Consider the following 18,810-nt stretch of genomic DNA (forward strand, 5'->3'; position numbering starts at 1 on the left):
ACGGAGGAGCCTGGTAGGCTGCAGTCCATGGGGTCGTGAAGAGTCGGACACGACTGAGCAACTTCACTTTCACTTTCATGCATTGGAGAAGGAAATGGCAACCCACTCCAGTATTCTTGTCTGGAGAATCCCAGGGAAGGGGAAGCCTGGTGGGCTGCCATCTATGGGGTCGCACAGAGTTGGACACGACTGAAGTGACTTATCAGCAGCAGCAGCAGCAGTGAACATATTTAAGAGAGTTAAAGTCTTTGCCCCATAAATCCAAAGCTTGTGTTTCTTTAGAGTTGGTTGAATGGAGCATGTTTCTGTTTATTTGTATAGCATGTGATTTTTTTTTTTTTTTTTTTTGACATCTTGGATTTGAAAAAAGTTGCTAGTCTTTGCAGATTGTATCTCAGCAGAGAGAGAATTTACTAATCTGTCTGACATAAAGGTTTAATTTTTCTCAGAACATTTCTGGGCATATGTATCCCCTGGGCCTATGTATATGTTTTTCCTTCATCTCTTCACTATATATGGCTGAGTAATACTCCATTGTGTATATGTACCACAGCTTTCTTATCCATTCATCTGCTGATGGACATCTAGGTTGCTTCCATGGGGCTATTATAAACAATACTGCAATGAACATTGGGGTACACGTGTCTCTTTCAATTCTGGTTTCCTCAGTGTGTATGCCCAGCAGTGGGATTGCTGGATCATAAGGCAGTTCTATTTCCAGTTTTTTAAGGAATCTCCACACTGTTCCCCATAGTGACTGTACTAGTTTGCATTCCCACCAACAGTGTAAGAGTGTTTATTCCCTTTTCTCCACACCCTCTCCAGCATTTATTGTTTGTAGACTTTTGGATTGCAGCCATTCTCACTGGCGTGAAATGGTACCTCACTGCGGTTTTGATTTGCATTTCTCTGATAATGAGTGATGTTGAGCATCTTTTCATGTGTTTGTTAGCCATCTGTATGTCTTCTTTGGAGAAATGTCTGTTTAGTTCTTTGGCCCATTTTTTGATTGGGTCGTTTATTTTTCTGGTATTGAGCTGCAGGAGTTGCTTCTATATTTTTGAGATTAGTTCTTTGTCAGTTGCTTTGTTTGATATTATTTTCTCCGGTTCTGAAGGCTGTCTTTTCACCTCGCTTATAGTTTCCTTTGTTGTGCAGAAGCTTTTAATTTTAAATTAGGTCCAATTTGTTTATTTTTGCTTTTATTTCCAATATTCTGGGAGGTGGGTCATAGAGTATCCTGCTGTGATTTATGTCAGAAAGTGTTTTGCCTATGTTCTCCTCTAGGAGTTTTATAGTTTCTGGTCTTACGTTGAGATCTTTAATCCATTTTGAGTTTATTTTTGTGTATGTAGAACAAGAATTTGAGGCTTCTTAGCCTACTAATTTTCTCAAAGAGCTGCTCAAATAATTTTTAATTAAGACAACAGCAAGATGCTAGGGCTTCTCCAGTGGTTCAGGCAGTAAAGAATCTGCCTGCAGTATGGGAGACCTAGGTTCAATCCCTGGGTTGGGAAGATCCCCTGGAGAAGGGCATGGCAACCCACTTCAGTATTCTTGCCTGGAGAATCCCCATGGACAGAGGAGCATGGCAGGCTACAGTCCATGGGGTCACAAAGAGTTGGACATGACTGAGTGACTAACCACAGCACAGAAAGATGGTAAAAGGACTAACAAGAAGGTAGATTTAATTTGATTCTTATTAATGTATCTCTGAAATATAGTCTTTTAATTTTTGTATCAAAAATATAATGTAGTGAAAAAGAACAACATTTTAAATCAGGTAAATTCATTTTCTCTCTCTCTTCCCTCTTCTCTTCTAAACAACTGTGTCATTTTTGATTAATAAGTGTTCATTTAGTCATCCAGTAATGGAGGAGAAAAACATGTATGATTTACTGACAGGCTTTATGCCACCCAACCTATGATGTTTATCAACATACAATCAAGATAACGGTAGAATTAACCAACATCTCTGAATGCACTTTCACCTCTCACAATAGAACCTAAAAGATAAACCTGCTGAACTGCATAGGTTATATATTAACATGAAGTAACACTGTTAACCAGATAGCAGATGAAGGAAACACAAATGAATTACCTGGAAGGAAATGGTCAATCCTGTAAAAGGACAGACTTACCTCTTACTGGGATGATCTAGTGTAGTGTGAGTTAATATTACAATCCCTTAAAATCTAATCCTTGCTCTAATACATACTAGATGCATGAAATGGAGTGGCTCACTTAACATCTCCAAACCTTAGTGTCCCCAACTTTAGCACATATTATTGTTATAGAAATAGACAATGCAAATACTTAGAAAAGTTCTTGCCAAAAGTATGTGTTCGGTACATATAATCAGTTACTATTACTACTTTACATGTAAATAAGTTTTGAGTAGCCTGCCCATAAAGCTTTCAGCCATACCTGTTTACCCATTTTTAGATATGGCCAATCTAGATACATACCTTATGAGGAGTCTTTCAGGATTTAGGACCATCATACCACACTGTAAGACTGGTTTTATGTGAAATTCTGTGCTACATTTCACAAAAGAAAATATTCTGGTACTTGAGTCCATTCCTTAGAAGGTGAGGGCTTCCTTGACAGCTCAGTTGGTAAAGTATCTGCCTGCAATGCAGGAGACCTGGGTTTGATCCCTGGGTTGGGAAGACCCCCTGGAGAAGTGAAAGGCTATCCATTCCAGTATTCTGGCCTAGAGAATTCCATGGACTGTGTAGTCCATAGGGTCACAAAGAGTCGGACACAACTGAGCGACTCTCACTCACTTTCACTTGGAAGGTGTAGGAAATGGCTGGTAGATGACCCATACTCCAGCACTTCCATTAATAATTAACTTTTGTAGCCAATAATTTCAACTGATTGTTCTTGCATCTGGTTTAGTTGTCTTTATGAGACTATCAGAAAAAAAAAATAGCAAGTAACTAAATATTCCAGTTAAGACCTTTTTTGGAAGAACACAATCAGGTCTTTATCTACTAGCAGTCTTTTTTTTTGGAAAGAGGCTTACCTTTTACTTCGTGAAGTTTCTGTTTCTTAGCCTTTAGCAAGATCTCAAGATTTTTTACGAAATTCGTAGTAAACTCAGAATTTCCAGAAATTGAGAAGGGTACAATTGTTTGACCATATTGTTCCAGATCCATTTCTCTGTCAAGATCTTCTTCACCTATTGAAAGCTCCACATCGCTCATCAAAAAATAAAAAATACCCAGGAGTGCTAGTATCTGCAGCAAGATCAAATTCCAGTTGCGCCAAGAGAACATTGCTCTTTTCATGAACATGGCAAAGAACTGCTGACTGTAAAGAGCCCACTGACAAGACAGAAGGACAGAAGATGGCATTACAGCCTCACAATGGTCACAACATTTCATGAAATTCATTAATATTTTTAGTCTTATGATAGAGGATGTATATAAGTTTATAAATATACCCTTGAACAGAAAGGACATAACCATAGTTCACTGACTAGGTGACAAACAAGACTTCTTATTTGTATATGTGTTGAATGCAAGGATTAATGCGTCCATCTAATTACACTGAAAACCTCAAAAGGATCACTAACACATTCATAGTGTCTCTGACCAGAGCAACATCACATCTATCTTTCTTAGCCAATATTAAATCGTAATATTTCCAAATTCTTAGCCAATGACCACCAGAGAAGTCCCATCGATCAGTATTTTCTGAATGAAACAACTAGCATTTAGATGTTGTCACTGACTGGAAATAAGGTAAAGTTAAGAAGGATTCTTTCTCACATTGTTTTCTGACTTTTAAAAGATGGGTTATTAGATATATTTCTAGGATGACAGAATATATTAATATAAGAATCAATTTTTCTACACTATTCTGCAAATCTTTCATTGTCTGCATCTTTATAAGAAGGGGGAAATAAGGAAGAGTGATATAGCAGAAATGTGCAAGCAGGGAGAAGAGGAAAATTATATTTTAAAGTATCCAATTCATGGCAAACATTCCAAAGGTCATATTTTACTTGGTGTTAACTCATTAAAATGTCTCACAGAGAATTAAATTAAAGCACAGATATGTTAAATAATTTGTTTAAAGTCAAATAACTATTGAATAGAGCAGGAATTCCAGTTCTCTCTGGTTCAGAATTCCACGAGCTAGTTGTACAATATTAACTCTGGTTCACAACTGTCTCATCAGCCCCTTCAGTGAAAGTATGCTTATGGGCAACTCTGAGAAATATATCTTCCACATCAGAATCCCTCGTGTTTTGGGGGAACACTATAGAGAGTATTTAGTTAAGAGAACAGGGAAAGAAATGCTTGTCAGTCCAATAAAATTTCCCATGGTAATGAAGAAAGATACTGAATTGGAAGTAAATAGTTCACTGCTGCTGCTGCTGCTAAGTCGCTTCAGTCGTGTCCGACTCTCTGTGCGACCCCATAGACGGCAGCCTACCAGGCTTCCCCGTCCCTGGGATTCTCCAGGCAAGAACACTGGAGTGGGTTGTCATCTCCTTCTTCAATGCATGAAAGTGAAAAGTGAAAGTAAAGTCGCTCAGTCGTGTCCGACTCTTCACGACCCCATGAACTGCAGCCTACCAGGCTCCTCCGTCCATGGGATTTTCCAGGCAAGAGTACTGGAGTGGGGTGCCGTTGCCTTCTCCGAAATAGTTCACTAGGAAATATCAATTCATTTCAATTCATAAATTTAAATAGTTTTATGTACATGAATAGTGATAAGTTTTATAAAAAACTTTCTCAACTCTGAGTGGACTAACAATTCAAAACTGTGATAAGTGACTCTGAAGAATAATGGGAAGAGTAAAAATCTAATTCCTACTATCATATTTTACTTTTGAATTAAAAAACTGAACTGATTTACATACTACTCCTTACCTCAATTTCTTTGGCTAAGAACTCAAACTCTACTTTTAATTCAATATTAAAATGAAATATTATAATTTTTATTCCATATAAATATATACAAATATTATATTCTTAGTGAAGTTGCTCACCCCAGTATTTAATGTAATATTAGAGCGCTCATTCAAGTTGGAGGAAGCATATGATCTCTCAAAATTTCTAGGGACATTCATATTCTGATTTGTGTCTTCACTTTCATCTTCATTTTTTAGGGTCTGCAAAATCTGATTATTCGATTGACTGACCCTACACACATAGAAAAAGAAAATTATTTTAACCAGAATGGTGGTTTCTAAATACATAGTTCATCGTAAAATTTTCAAAAATTGAGTCAAAATTTTTAAAAAATCACTGGCTAGAAGTTGTTAACTCTGTAAAGACTGATATTAATAATATACAGCAGTTTTATTTTCATAATGCTTCTAAGCTTATTTCAGAAATATTAAACTAAAGAGGTTCTTTAGTTCTTCACTTTCTGCCATAAGGGTGGTGTTATCTGCATATCTGAGGTTATTGATAATTCTCCTGGAAATCTTGATTCCAGCTTGTGCTTCATCCAGCCCAGCATTTTGCATCATGTACTCTGCATATAAGTTATATAAGCAGAGTGACAATATACAGCCTTGATGTACTCCTTTCCCAATTTGGAACCAGCCTGTTTTTCCATGTCTTGTTTTTACTGTTGCTTGACTTGCATACTGGTTTCTCAGGAGACAGGTAAGGTCATCTGGTATTCCCATCTCTTTAAGAATTTTCCATAGTTTGTTGTGATCCACACAGTCAAAGGTTTTGGCATAGTCAATAAAGCAGAAGTAGATGTTTTTCTGGAACTCTCTTGTTTTTTCTATGATCCAATAGATGTTGGCAATTTGATCTCTGGTTCCTCTGCCTTTTGTAAACCCAGCTTGGACATCTGGAAGTTCATGGTTCACATACTGTTAAAGTCTGACTTGGAGAATTTTGAGCATTACTTTGCTAGCATGTGAGATGAGAACAATTGTGCGATAGTTTGAGCATTCTGTGGCATTGCCTTTCTTTTGGATTGGAATGAAAACTGACCTTTTCCAGTCCTGTGGCAACTGCTGACTTTTCCAGATTTGCTGGCATATTGAGTGCAGCACTATAACAGCACCATCTTTTAGGATTTTCCATCAATTCCACTAGCTTTGTTCGAGGTAATGCTTCCTAAGATCGACTTTACTTCACACTCCGGGATGTCTGACTCTAGGTGAGTGACCACACCAAAATGATTATTCAAGTCATTAAGACCTTTTTTGTATATTTACTGTATATTCTTGCCACCTCTTCTTAATTTGTTCTGCTTCTGTTTCTGTCTTTTATTGTGACCATTTTTGCATGAAAATTTCCCCTTGGTATCTCTAATTTTCTGAAGAGATCTCTAGTCGTTCCCATTCTATTGTTTTCCTCTCTTTCTTTGCGATGTTCACTTAAGAAGACTTTCTTATCTTTCCTTGCAATTCTTTGGAATACCACATTCAGTTAGGTGTCTTTCCCTTTCTCCTTTGTCTTTCATTTCTATTCTTTTCTCAGCTATTTATAAGCCCTCCTCAGAAAACCACTTTGTCTTCTTGCATTTCTTTTTCTTTGGGATGGTTTTGGTCACCTCCTCCTGTACAATGTCACAAACCTCCGTCCATTGTTCTTCAGGTACTCTGCCTACCAGATCTAATCCCTTAAATCTATTTGTCACCTTCACTGTAATCATAAGTGATTTGGTTTAGGTCATACCTGAATAGTCTTTGATTTTCCTTACTTTCTTCAATTTAAGCTTGAATTTTGCAATAATGATCTGATCCAGAGTCAGCTCCCAGTCTTATTTTTGCTGACTGTATATAATTTCTCCATCTTCTGCTGCAAAGTAGATAATCCATCTGATTTCAATATTAACCACCTAGTGATATCCACGTGTGGAGTCATCGCTTGTGTTGTTGGAAGAGAATGCTTGCTGTGACCAGTTTGTTCTTTTGGCAAAATTCTGTTAGCTTTTGCTCTTCTTCATTTTGTACTCCAAGGCCAAACTTGCCTGTTACTCCAGGTACTTCTTGACTTCCTGCTTTTACATTTCAGTCCCCTATGATAAAAAAAATCCATGTGGTCATTTTCATTAGTTTTCTGTGATTGTGGTTTTCATTCGGGAAGCTATGAGATTGCAGTTCTTGCTTCTTCTGTCTTCTCTCTCTGCTCTAGGCCAGTACTAACAATTCTACACACAAAATACACAGACATTCAATTGTAATCCCAAAGTTTCTAATAATCTTATGAAATATTCCTCTGCCCTGGGTATTCAGTACCTGGATTTAGTTTTTTGTGCAGTTTCATAGTCTCACTTTTTTGCATTGAGTATCCTGATTCCTAATTCTCTGAACTGATATTCTCACTCTAGTTCCATGAGTCACAGCAGCCTCAGCACATCAGGCGAGCAAGGTATGTAAACTGATACGTTTGTGATTCATAGAAGACAACCATAGCTAACAATCCATTACTACTTCAATTATTCTAGCTCCACACATGATGGGTCTTGCTTTCAAAATGAAATCTGATTTCCAAGAAATTTTTTTTTTCTGCTCTCTTGCTCCCATGCATCATTACTTACCTAATGAAAACCTCTTCCATGGTAGTGATGGAGATACCAAAGCTAGCAATACCCAGCTCTTCCTGTCTGTCTTCCATTTCAGTAAATAGAGCTTTAAACCTAGGAGAAGGAGAAGGAGCTAGTACTCGGAAGGTGATTTTCACATTAATATTTTTGTTACCTTCAACAGTGGGGGAAAATGTAGCTTATCCTTCACTGCAATGCTTATCATAGTTTCCATGGTTGGTGATAAATCAGGAATGTAGAATATTCCTGGAATATACATGTATGAAACTATCACCACCAAAGCCATAGACATACCCATCACCTCCCATAATTTCCTCCCATCCTTTTTATTATTTTTTATTTTTGTGGTAAAAATGCATAATCTGAGATATATCCTCTTAGTGTAAATATTCAGTTCAGTTCAGTTCAGTCACTCAGTCATGTCCAACTCTTCGCAACCCCATGAATTGCAGCATGCCAGGTCTCCCTGTCCATCACCAACTCCCAGAGTTCACCCAAACTCGTGTCCATTGAGTCTGTGATGCCATCCAGCCATCTCATCCTCTGTCATCCCCTTCTCCTCCTGCCCTCAATCCCTCCCAGCATCAGAATCTTTTCCAATGAGTCAACTCTTCGCATGAGGTGGCCAAAGTACTAGAGTTTCAGCTTTAGCATCATTCCTTCCAAAGACATCCCAGGGCTGATCTCCTTCAGAATGGACTGGTTGGATCTCCTTGCAGTCCAAGGGACTCTCAAGAGTCTTCTCCAACACCACACTTCAAAAGCATCAATTCTTTGGCACTCAGCTTTCTTCACAGTCCAACTCTCACATCCATACATGACCACTGGAAAAACCATAGCCTTGACTAGACGGACTTTTGTTGGCAAAATAATGTCTCTGCTTTTGAATATGCTATCTAGGTTTGTCATAACTTTCCTTCCAAGGAGTAAACATCTTTTAATTTCATGGCTGCAATCACCATCTGCAGTGATTTTGGAGCCCCCCAAAATAGTCTGACACTGTTTCCACTGTTTCCCCATCTATTTCCCATGAAGTGATGGGACCAGATGCCATGATCTTAGTTTTCTGAATGTTGAGCTTTAAGCCAACGTTTTCACTCTCCTCTTTCACTTTCATCAAGAGGCTTTTTAGTTCCTCTTCACTTTCTGCCATAAGGGTGATGTCATCTGCATATCTGAGGTTATTGATATTTCTCCTGGCAATCTTGATTCCAGCTTGTGCTTCTTCCAGGCCAGCATTTCTCATGATGTACTCTGCATATAAGTTACATAAGCAGGGTGACAATATACAGCCTTGACGAACTCCTTTTCCTATTTGGAACCAGTCTGTTGTTCCATGTCCAGTTCTAACTGTTGCTTCCTGACTTGCATACAGATTTCTCAAGAGGCAGATCAGGTGGTCTGGTATTCCCATCTCTTTCAGAATTCTCCACAGTTTATAGTGATCCAGACAGTCAAAGGCTTTGGCATAGTCAATAAATATTAAGTATGCAATATTGTTATATGTAGGCACTATGCCATATAGTTGATCTCCAAAACTTATTTATCTTGCATAAACCAAAATTTTGGATAAACTGAACATCAACTCCCAGTTTTCTCCTCCTCCATTCATCAGCTCTGGCAACCACAATTCTACTCTCTGCTGCTATGAATTTGACCATTTTAGATTCCATGATACAAGTGAGATCATACAGTGTTTGATGTTGTGTGTCTGTTTTATATTAATTAGCATAATGTCCTCTAGGTCCATCCATTCATACTGTCACAAAAGATAGGATTTACTTCTTTTTTAAAGTTGAATTATATTCCATTGTATATACATTTATTTTCTCTTTATTCATTTGTAGGTGGACATTTAGGTTGTTTTCGTAGCTTGCCTATTGTGAATAATGCTTCAATGAGCATGGGAGTACAGGTGTTCCTCTGAGATCCTGACTTCAATTCTTTTGAATAAGAGATTGAATAAGAGATTGCTGGATCATGTACGGTAGTTTTATTTTTCACTTTTTGAGAAATCTCCATGATTTTTTCCCACACAGCAAAATCTTAAGCAATACATAGTAAATGCAACTCTTGCTGCTGCTAAGTCACTTCAGTCGTGTCTGACTCTGTGTGACCCCATAGATGGCAGCCCACCAGGCTCCCCCATCCCTGGGATTCTCCATGCAGTAACACTGGGGTGGGTTGCCATTTCCTTCTCCAATGCATGAAAGTGAAGAGTGAAAATGAAGTCGCTCAGTCGTGTCCGACCCTCAGCAACCCCATGGACTGCAGCCTTCCATGCTCCTCCATCCATGGGATTTTCCAGGCAAGAGTACTGGAGTGGGGTGCCATTGCCTTCTCCCAAATGCAACTCTTAAATGTAATTATATAGAGAAAGACTTGAGAACAGTTTTGTGGTCTTTGTACATTTGTTGAAATAGATATAATAGCAGACTCAAGCCCCTATAAGTCTGAGGAAGAAAACAAAAATTTATAATGACTCAGTCAAGCATTATTATTAGCATTATCCTTTTTATGATTTAAAATGTAGTAAATTAAAATATTAGAAGCTCAAATATTTTGACTACTTGATGTGAAGTCCAACTCATTGGAAAAGACCCTGATGGTGGGAAAGACTGAAGGCAAAAGGAGAAGGGGGAAGCAGAGGATGGGATGGTTAGATAGCATCACCAAGTCAATGGACATGAATTTGAGCAAACTCCAGGAAATAGTGCAGGACAGAGGAGGTTGGTGTGCTATAGTCCGTGGGGTTTCAGAGTGAGACACAACTTAGCAACTGAACAACAACAACAAAATTCAATTGAGATATTGAAATGGCAGGGTAGGAGGATGTGGCAGTCACATTTCCCCACAAACACATCAAAAATATACATACAGGTGAAACAATTCTCAAAAAAATTAACTAGAAACTGGCAGAACTCCAGTCAAACAATGCTTGCAACCAAAGCTGCAAGAAAGATCTCCATGTAACCAGGTAGGATGGAAAAAAGGCATTAAGTCAGCATCTTTGCCCCTGGGAGCAATCTGTAAGGAGAAAATCGACACAGCCAGACAGACCCTTTCCCTGAGGAGTAAAAAGTCTGGGCATATCAGTCCTGTGGAGGAAATGGGGCCCCTTACCAGATGGACAAACTGCTAAGAGAGATAGATGGGCTAGAGATGCCTAGCTCCCTACGAGTGTATACATGTTGGCTTGCTGACAATCAAGGCAGAAATAGCCTTGCACTGGAGGCTGCTGCCTCATTGCACTTTACAATTTGAAGGGAGAAACAACTGACCCTGCTCACTCCACACCACAGCCTTGTTCAAGTTCTGGGCAGAGACCCAGTCTAGCTCTGCAGAAACTGACCAGAGTGCTTGGGATGTGAAACAGGCCAAGCTGTGGAGGCCTTTGTCAGCAGATGTGGCAATGGGGGATATTGTCAATGTGCATAGAGGGCAGTATCACAGGAGCTTGCAGTGATAAGTGCTAAATCTCAGGCAGACAGGCCCTGGGAGAGGAACTAATATAGTCTGCAGAGACAGCCCAGAAAGCCTGGGGGTGTGAATCAAGTGAAATGGCAACAAACATTGCCATTGCCTAGGAGTACATAGTAGTTTGTCTCCCAGTGAGGGCACTCCAGTTCAGCTTATAATGAGATGTGGTGCAGGGAGGTCCTGAGAAAAGTATGCCACAGAGGCAGTCCAGATCAGGTGAAAGCACAGCCACCTCAACTCATACAGCCACAATGTCCCAATACCCAGTCACAGCCTTGTATTAGATCTGAGAGGAACACAACAAATGGAATGGATAGGTATCACATAGAGCCTCTGTGATCTCATGGGCCGCACATGCTTCAACAAGCACCTTATTTAGGGCAGAGCTCACACTCAATGGAGCCATATCAAACCTGACCCTCAGGACTTCAAATACAACAACTGAAACCCCACCTTACATCTTGCATAGACTTTAAATCTCCCAACACCAACCACACCCCATATCAAGGAGATAAATGCCAGCACACTGGGCTCAGTATACATACCAAAACCAGTACTAACACAAAAATATTGGACACACACAGTTTGCACAAGTATACTCCCATATAAGAACAACCCTTGAAGTTCTAAGTGTGCTGTATGTGCTATACTCAGTTGTTTCAGTCGTATCCAGCTTTTTGTGACCCCATGGATCATAGCCCACCTGACTCCTCTGTCTATGGGATTTTCCTGGCAAGAATACCTCAAGTTCACAGTAGGTAACTGTTTCTCATAAATTCATAGAGATGAGAAAGTCAAATAAAATAAAGTCAGAGGAACTACTTCCAATTAAAAAGAAAATGAGAAATACCCTGAAAGAACAAATAATGCAACAGTGTTCACCAGTCAACTAAAATCAAAAAGAAGTAATAAAAATACTAACCAAATTAAGAAAAACTATTGATACAAATGCAGATCACTATAAAAAAGAACTGGAAAATATAAAAGTGAACCAATCCAAAATAAACAATTCAACTGCTTAAATAAAAACCAATCTAGAAGCAATGAATATTCACAAAATAACACAGAAGAAGGAATACGTGATTCAGGAGAGACAATGATTGAAGTCACCCAATCAGCAGAAGACAGACTAATAAAAAATGTTAAAGCAACATATAATATCTATGGGATGATAAAAATTATGCCAGCCTGTGCATAATAGGCGTTCCAGAAGAAGAAAAGAGACATGGGTACTAAAAATGTACTTGAAGAAATTATGGCTAAAAAATTCTCAAACCTAAATAAGAAAACACACATCCAGGTACAGGAAGCACAGTGTTGCAAAAAGATGAATCCCAAAACACTCACATTGAGACATATCATATTTAAAATGGCAAAAGCAAAAGATAAGGAGAAAATTCTAAAGGCAGCAAGAGAAAATTAAGAATCATCTACAAGGGAGACTCCATGAAGCTCTTGGTTGATATTTTTACAGAAACTTTGCAGACCAGAAGGGAGTGGCATGATATAATCAAAGACCTGAAATAGAAAACCCTGCAACTTAAGATACCCCAAAAGATTATCATTTAGAATAGAAGAAAAGATAAAAAATTCCTTCAGTTCAGTTGCTCAGTCGTGTCCAACTCTTTGCGACCCCATGAACTGCAGCACACCAGGCCTCCCTGTCCATCACCAACTCCCGGAGTTCACTCAGACTCACGTCCATCGAGTTGGTGATGCCATCCAGCCATCTCATCCTCTGTTGTCTCCTTCTCCTCCTGCCCCCAATCCCTCCCAGCATCAGAGTCTTTCCCAATGAATCAACTCTTTACATGAGGTGGCCAAAGTACTGGAGTTTCAGCTTTAGCACCATTCCTCCCAAAGAACACCCAGGACTGATCTCCTTTAGAATGGACTGGTTGGATCTCCTTGCAGTCCAAGGGACTCTCAAGAGTTTTTTCCAACACCACAGTTCAAAAGCATCAGTTCTTTGGCACTCAGCTTTCTTCACAGTCCAACTCTCACATCCATACATGACCACTGGAAAAACCATAGCCTTGACTAGACGAACCTTTGTTGGCAAAGTAATGTCTCTGCTTTTGGATATGCTATCTAGGTTGGTCATAACTTTCCTTCCAAGGAATAAGCGTCTTTTAATTTCATGGCTGCAATTACCATCTGCCATGATTTTGGAGCCCCCAAAAATAAAGTATGCCACTGTTACCACTGTTTCCCCATCTATTTCCGATGAAGTGATGGGACTAGATGCCATGATCTTAGTTTTCTGAATGTTGAGCTTTAAGCCAACTTTTTGACTCTCCTCTTTCACTTTCATCAAGAGGCTTTTTAGTTCCTCTTCACAATCAGAAACTAAGAAATCTCAGCAATACTAAACATACAATAAAAGAAATATTGAAAAGTCTTCTGTAAATAAAGATAAACAAGAATCTACAGGAAAAAACAATCACAATAATAAAGGCAAACAAATAAAAAGAATGAAGATTACTAAAGTAAACCAAAGTATAGGTTAAAAAATAAACAAAATTCCAAAAATTTTAAATGAATTATAACTACAATTAGCAATAAAAAGACAAACATGAAAATAGGACATAAATGATAAAATCTGGAGGAGGGGAGTAGAAAAACATGTATCTTTTAGAATGCATTTTATTTTAAATGATAGTTTAAAGCAAGTAGATACAATTGTAGATCAACATACTTGATTTTGATGGTAACCACAAATCAATGATATACATTAGATTCACAAAAACCAAAAAGAAAGGAACTCAATCATATTACAGAAGAAAATTATCAAACCAAAAAAGATAAAAACAAAAAGAAGACAATATGAACAAAAAAAAACTATAAAAACAACTGGAAAAGAAGGATTTAAATGGCTGTAAGTACATACCTATCAATAATTAATTTAAAGTCAATGGACTAGAAGATGGCGGAGGAGTAGGATGGGGAGAACACTTTCTCCCCCACAAATTCATCAAAAGAACATTTAAACTCCGAGTAAATTCCACAAAACAACTTCTGAATGCCGGCAGAGGACATTAGGCACCCAGAAAAGCAACCCATGTCTTCGAAAGGAGGTAGGAAAAAATATATAAGACAAAAAAAGAGACAAAAGAGGGAGGGATGGAGCTCCGTCCTGGGAAGGGAGTCTTAAAAAGAGAGAAGTTTCCAAACACCAGGAAACCTTCTCACTGCCGAATCTGTGCCGAGCCTTGGAAGCACAGAGGGCAACATAACAGGGAGGAAAAATAAATAAACAATTAAAACCCACAGATTAGGAGCCCTATGGTAACTCCCCCAGCAGAGAAGCAGCACAGACGCCTGCATCCACCATTAGCAAGCGGGGGCTGGGCAGGGAGGCGTGGCAGCGGGCTGCATCACAAGGATCTGGCCTGAATACCTCGAGCGCTATCTGAGCGAAATAATTTGGGCTAGCAAACCAGACTGTGGGATATCTACCACACGAAAAGCCAGCCCTAACCTAAGACACCACCAGGTCCGCGCATGAAACAAAGGACTGTACAGAGATAGCCGGCTACAGACTGTCCCCCTCTGGTGACATGCAGCCAGAGCCGGAAGGGGGCAATCACAGCCCCACAGAGACATTATCTACAAAACTGTAAGCAGGCTTCTTTGCTAACTAAAACTTCTTGGGGGTCTGGACAGTCAACATCCGCCTGAGAAGGTGCGCTAGTTGTACACCTAGATAACCAAGTGGCGGGGAGGCGCTAAGTCACAGCAATCACGCTCGCCAAACACCTCATCGCCTGAGCTGCTCGGACCTGAGAAGGGCACAAAACGTAGGCCCAACCGAGTCTGCACCTCTGAGGACTACCCGAGTGCCTGAACCTGAGCGGCTTAGACCTGGGAGGTGCAAGCAGCCCAGGGCCGGCCACGGATGGTTCGCAGCGGAGCAGCCTAGAGCCTGAGCAGTGTGGGCAGGGAGGCTACACGCGCCGTGAGCGGGGTCAGACCCAGTGCGGCTGAGGCACTGGAAGCACGCCAGGGTTATTTGTTTGCAGTGTCCCTCCCTCCCCACAGCGTGACTGACCAAATGAGCCTAAAAAAAAAAAAAAAAAAGTGTCCACCACCGTACCCTTTGTGTTAGGGTGGAAACCAGACACTGAAGAGACCAGCAAACAGAAGAAGCTATAACAGAGGGAACCGCCTTGGAAGTTACAGGCAATAGATTAAAATCCTGTGGTTAGAACTGAATACATAGGAAAGGGCCTATAGATCTTGAGAAATATAAGTCGGACCAAGGAACTAGCCGAAAATGAACTGACCCCACAATACTCAAAACAAAACCAGAGAAAATCATAGATATATTTTTACTATTTTTACGATCATTCTTTTTTTTTTTTAATTTTTTAAAAAAATTTTAAGTCCTCTATTATTCCTTTAATTTTCACTTTTATAACCTACTATTACTTTGCAAAAAAAAAAAAGACCCTATTTTTTTTTAAAAAGCAAACTTCATATATATATTTTTTATAATTTTTGTGACCTTGTTTTTTTTTCTTCTTTTCTTTAACATTGTATTTTTGAAGTTCCAAACTCTACTCTAGATTTTTAATTTTAGCTTTTTGGTATTTGTTATCAATTTTGTACCTATATTTTCTTCATAATTTTTGCAACTTGGTTTGTTTTTGTTTGTTTTTTTCTCTCTTTCTTTTTCTTCTTCTTTTCTTTTAACATTGTATTTTTGAAATTCCAGACTCTAGATTTTTAACTTTTGCTTTTTGGTATTTGTTATCAATTTTGTACTTATATTTTCTTTATAATTTTTGCAACTTGGTTTGATTTTTTTTTTTCCCTCTCTTTCTTTTTCTTCTTCTTTTTTTTAACATTGTATTTTTGAAATTCCAGACTCTACTCTAGATTTTTAACTTTTGCTTTTTGGTATTTGCTATCAATTTTGTACCTATATTTTCTTTATAATTTTTGTGACTTTGTTTGTTTGTTTTTTTTCTCTCTCTTTTCCTTCTTCTTTTCTTTAACATTGTATTTTTGAAATTCCAAACTCTACTCTAGATTTTTAATTTTTGCTTTTATGTATTTGTTACCAATTTTGTACCTTTAAGAACCCAATCTTCAGTACCCATTTTTCACTAGGGAGCGAGATTACTGGCTTGACTGCTCTCTTACTCTTTGGACTCTCCTTTTTCTCCACCAGGTCACCTGTATCTCCTCCTTAACCCCTCTCTACTTTATGCAACTCTGTGAATTTCTGTGTGTTCCGGACGGTACAGAACACTTAGGGAACTGATTACTGGCTGGATCTGTCTCCCTCCTTTTCATTCCCACTTTTATCCTCCTGGACACCTCTGTCTCCTTCCTCCTTCTTCTCTTCTCTGTATAATTCTGTGAACATCTCTGAGCGGTCCAATTGTGGAGTGCACATAAGGAAGTGATTACTGGCTAGCCCGCTCCCTCCTCTATTGATTCCACCTCATCTCATTCGGGTCACCTCTAACTCCCTCCTCCCTCTTCTCTTCTCCATGTAATGCTGTGAACCTCTCTGGGTGGCCCTCACGGTAGAGAAACTTTTCATCTTTAACCTAGATGTTTTATCAAGGGTGCTGTATAGAAGGAGAAGTTTTGAGACTACTGTAAAAATAAGACCGATAACTGGAAGCAGGAGGCTTAAGTCCAAACCCTAACTCCAGGGAACTCCTGACTTCAGGGAACATTAATTGACAGAAGCTCATCAAACGCCTCCATACCTACACTGAAACCGAGCACCATGCAAGGGCCAAAAAGTTCCAGGGCAACACATACCAAGCAAATTCTCCAGCAACACAGGAACACAGCCCTGAGCTCCAAGATACAGGCTGCCCAAAGTCACCCCAAAACCATAGACATCTCATAACTCATTACTGGACACTTCATTGCACTCCAGAGAGAAGAAATCCAGCTCCACCCACCAGAACACCGACACAAGCTTCCCTAACCAGGAAACCTTGACAAGCCACCTATACAAACCCACACACACTGAGGAAATGCCACAATAAAGAGAACTCCACAAACTGCCAGAATACAGAAAGGACACCCCAAACTCAGCAATTTAAACAAGATGAAGAGACAGAGGAATAACCAGCAGGTAAAGGAACAGGATAAATGCCCACCAAACCAAACAAAAGAGGAAGAGATAGGGAATCTATCTGATAAAGAATTCCAAATAATGATAGTGAAATTGATCCAAAGTCTTGAAATCAAAACGGAATTACAGATTAATAGCCTGGAGACAAGGATTGAGAAGATGCAAGAAAGGTTTAACAAGGACCTAGAAGAAATAAAAAAGAGTCAATATATAATGAATAATGCAATTAATGAAATCAAAAACACTCTGGAGGCAACAAATAGTAGAATAACAGAGGCAGAAGATAGGATTAGTGAATTAGAAGATAGAATGGTAGAAATAAGTGAATCTGAGAGTAAAAAAGAAAAACGAATTAAAAGAAATGAGGACAATCTCAGAGACCTCCAGGACAGTATTAAACGCTACAACATTCGAATCATAGGGGTCCCAGAAGAAGAAGACAAAAAGAAAGACAATGAAAAAATACTTGAGGAGATAATAGTTGAAAAATTCCCTAAAATGGGGAAGGAAATAATCACTCAAGTCCAAGAAACCCAGAGAGTCCCAAACAGGATAAACCCAAGGCGAAACACCCCAAGACACATATTAATCAAATTAACAAAGATCAAACACAAAGAACAAATATTAAAAGCAGCAAGGGAAAAACAACAAATAACACACAAGGGAATTCCCACAAGGATAACAGCTGATCTTTCAATAGAAACTCTCCAAGCCAGGAGGGAATGGCAAGACATACTTAAAGTGATGAAAGAAAATAACCCTAAGCCCAGATTATTGTACCCAGCAAGGATCTCATTCAAATATGAAGGAGAAATCAAAAGCTTTACAGACAAGCAAAAACTGAGAGAATTCAGCACCACCAAACCAGCTCTCCAACAAATACTAAAGGATATTCTCTAGACAGGAAACACAAAAAGGGTGTATAAATTCGAACCCAAAACAATAAAGTAAATGGCAACGGGATCATACTTATCAATAATTGCCTTAAATGTAAATGGGTTGAATGCCCCAACCAAAAGACAAAGACTGGCTGAATGGATACAAAAACAAGACCCCTACATATGCTGTCTACAAGAGACCCACCTCAAAACAGGGGACACATACAGACTGAAAGTGAAGGGCTGGAAAAAAGATTTTCCATGCAAATAGGGACCAAAAGAAAGCAGGAGTAGCAATACTCATATCAGACAAAATAGACTTTAAAACAAAGGCTGTGAAAAGAGACAAAGAAGGTCACTACATAATGATCAAAGGATCAATCCAAGAAGAAGATACAACAATTATAAATATATATGCACCCAACACGGGACCACCACAATACGTAAGGCAAATGCTAACAGGTATGAAAGGAGAAATTAACAATAACACAATAATAGTGGGAGACTTTAATACCCCACTCACACCTATGGATAGATCAACTAAACAGAAAATTAACAAGGAAACACAAACTTTAAACGATACAATAGACCAGTTAGACCTAATTGATATCTATAGGACATTTCATCCCCAAACAATGAATTTCACCTTTTTCTCAAGTGCACATGGAACCTTCTCCAGGATAGATCACATCCTGGGTCATAAATCTAGCCTTGGTAAATTCAAAAAGATTGAAATCATTCCAAGCATCTTTTCTGACCAAAATGCAGTAAGATTAGATCTCAATAACAGGAGAAAAAATACTAAAAATTCCA

General features: G+C 38.9%; 1 protein-coding gene across 1 annotated transcript in view; it reads right to left on the bottom strand.

The window, feature by feature from the left end:
* Positions 1 to 18,810, bottom strand: part of LOC113883381 (ATP-binding cassette sub-family A member 3-like) — a 211,026-nt gene that overhangs the window by 109,072 nt on the left and 83,144 nt on the right. The window contains 3 exon segments of the mRNA XM_027527055.1: positions 3,032 to 3,332; positions 5,009 to 5,162; positions 7,531 to 7,629. Coding sequence (XP_027382856.1) covers positions 3,032 to 3,332; positions 5,009 to 5,162; positions 7,531 to 7,629 — 554 coding nt within the window.

Source organism: Bos indicus x Bos taurus, chromosome 25, assembly GCF_003369695.1.
Source record: "Bos indicus x Bos taurus breed Angus x Brahman F1 hybrid chromosome 25, Bos_hybrid_MaternalHap_v2.0, whole genome shotgun sequence".
NCBI classification, from domain to species: domain Eukaryota; kingdom Metazoa; phylum Chordata; class Mammalia; order Artiodactyla; family Bovidae; genus Bos; species Bos indicus x Bos taurus.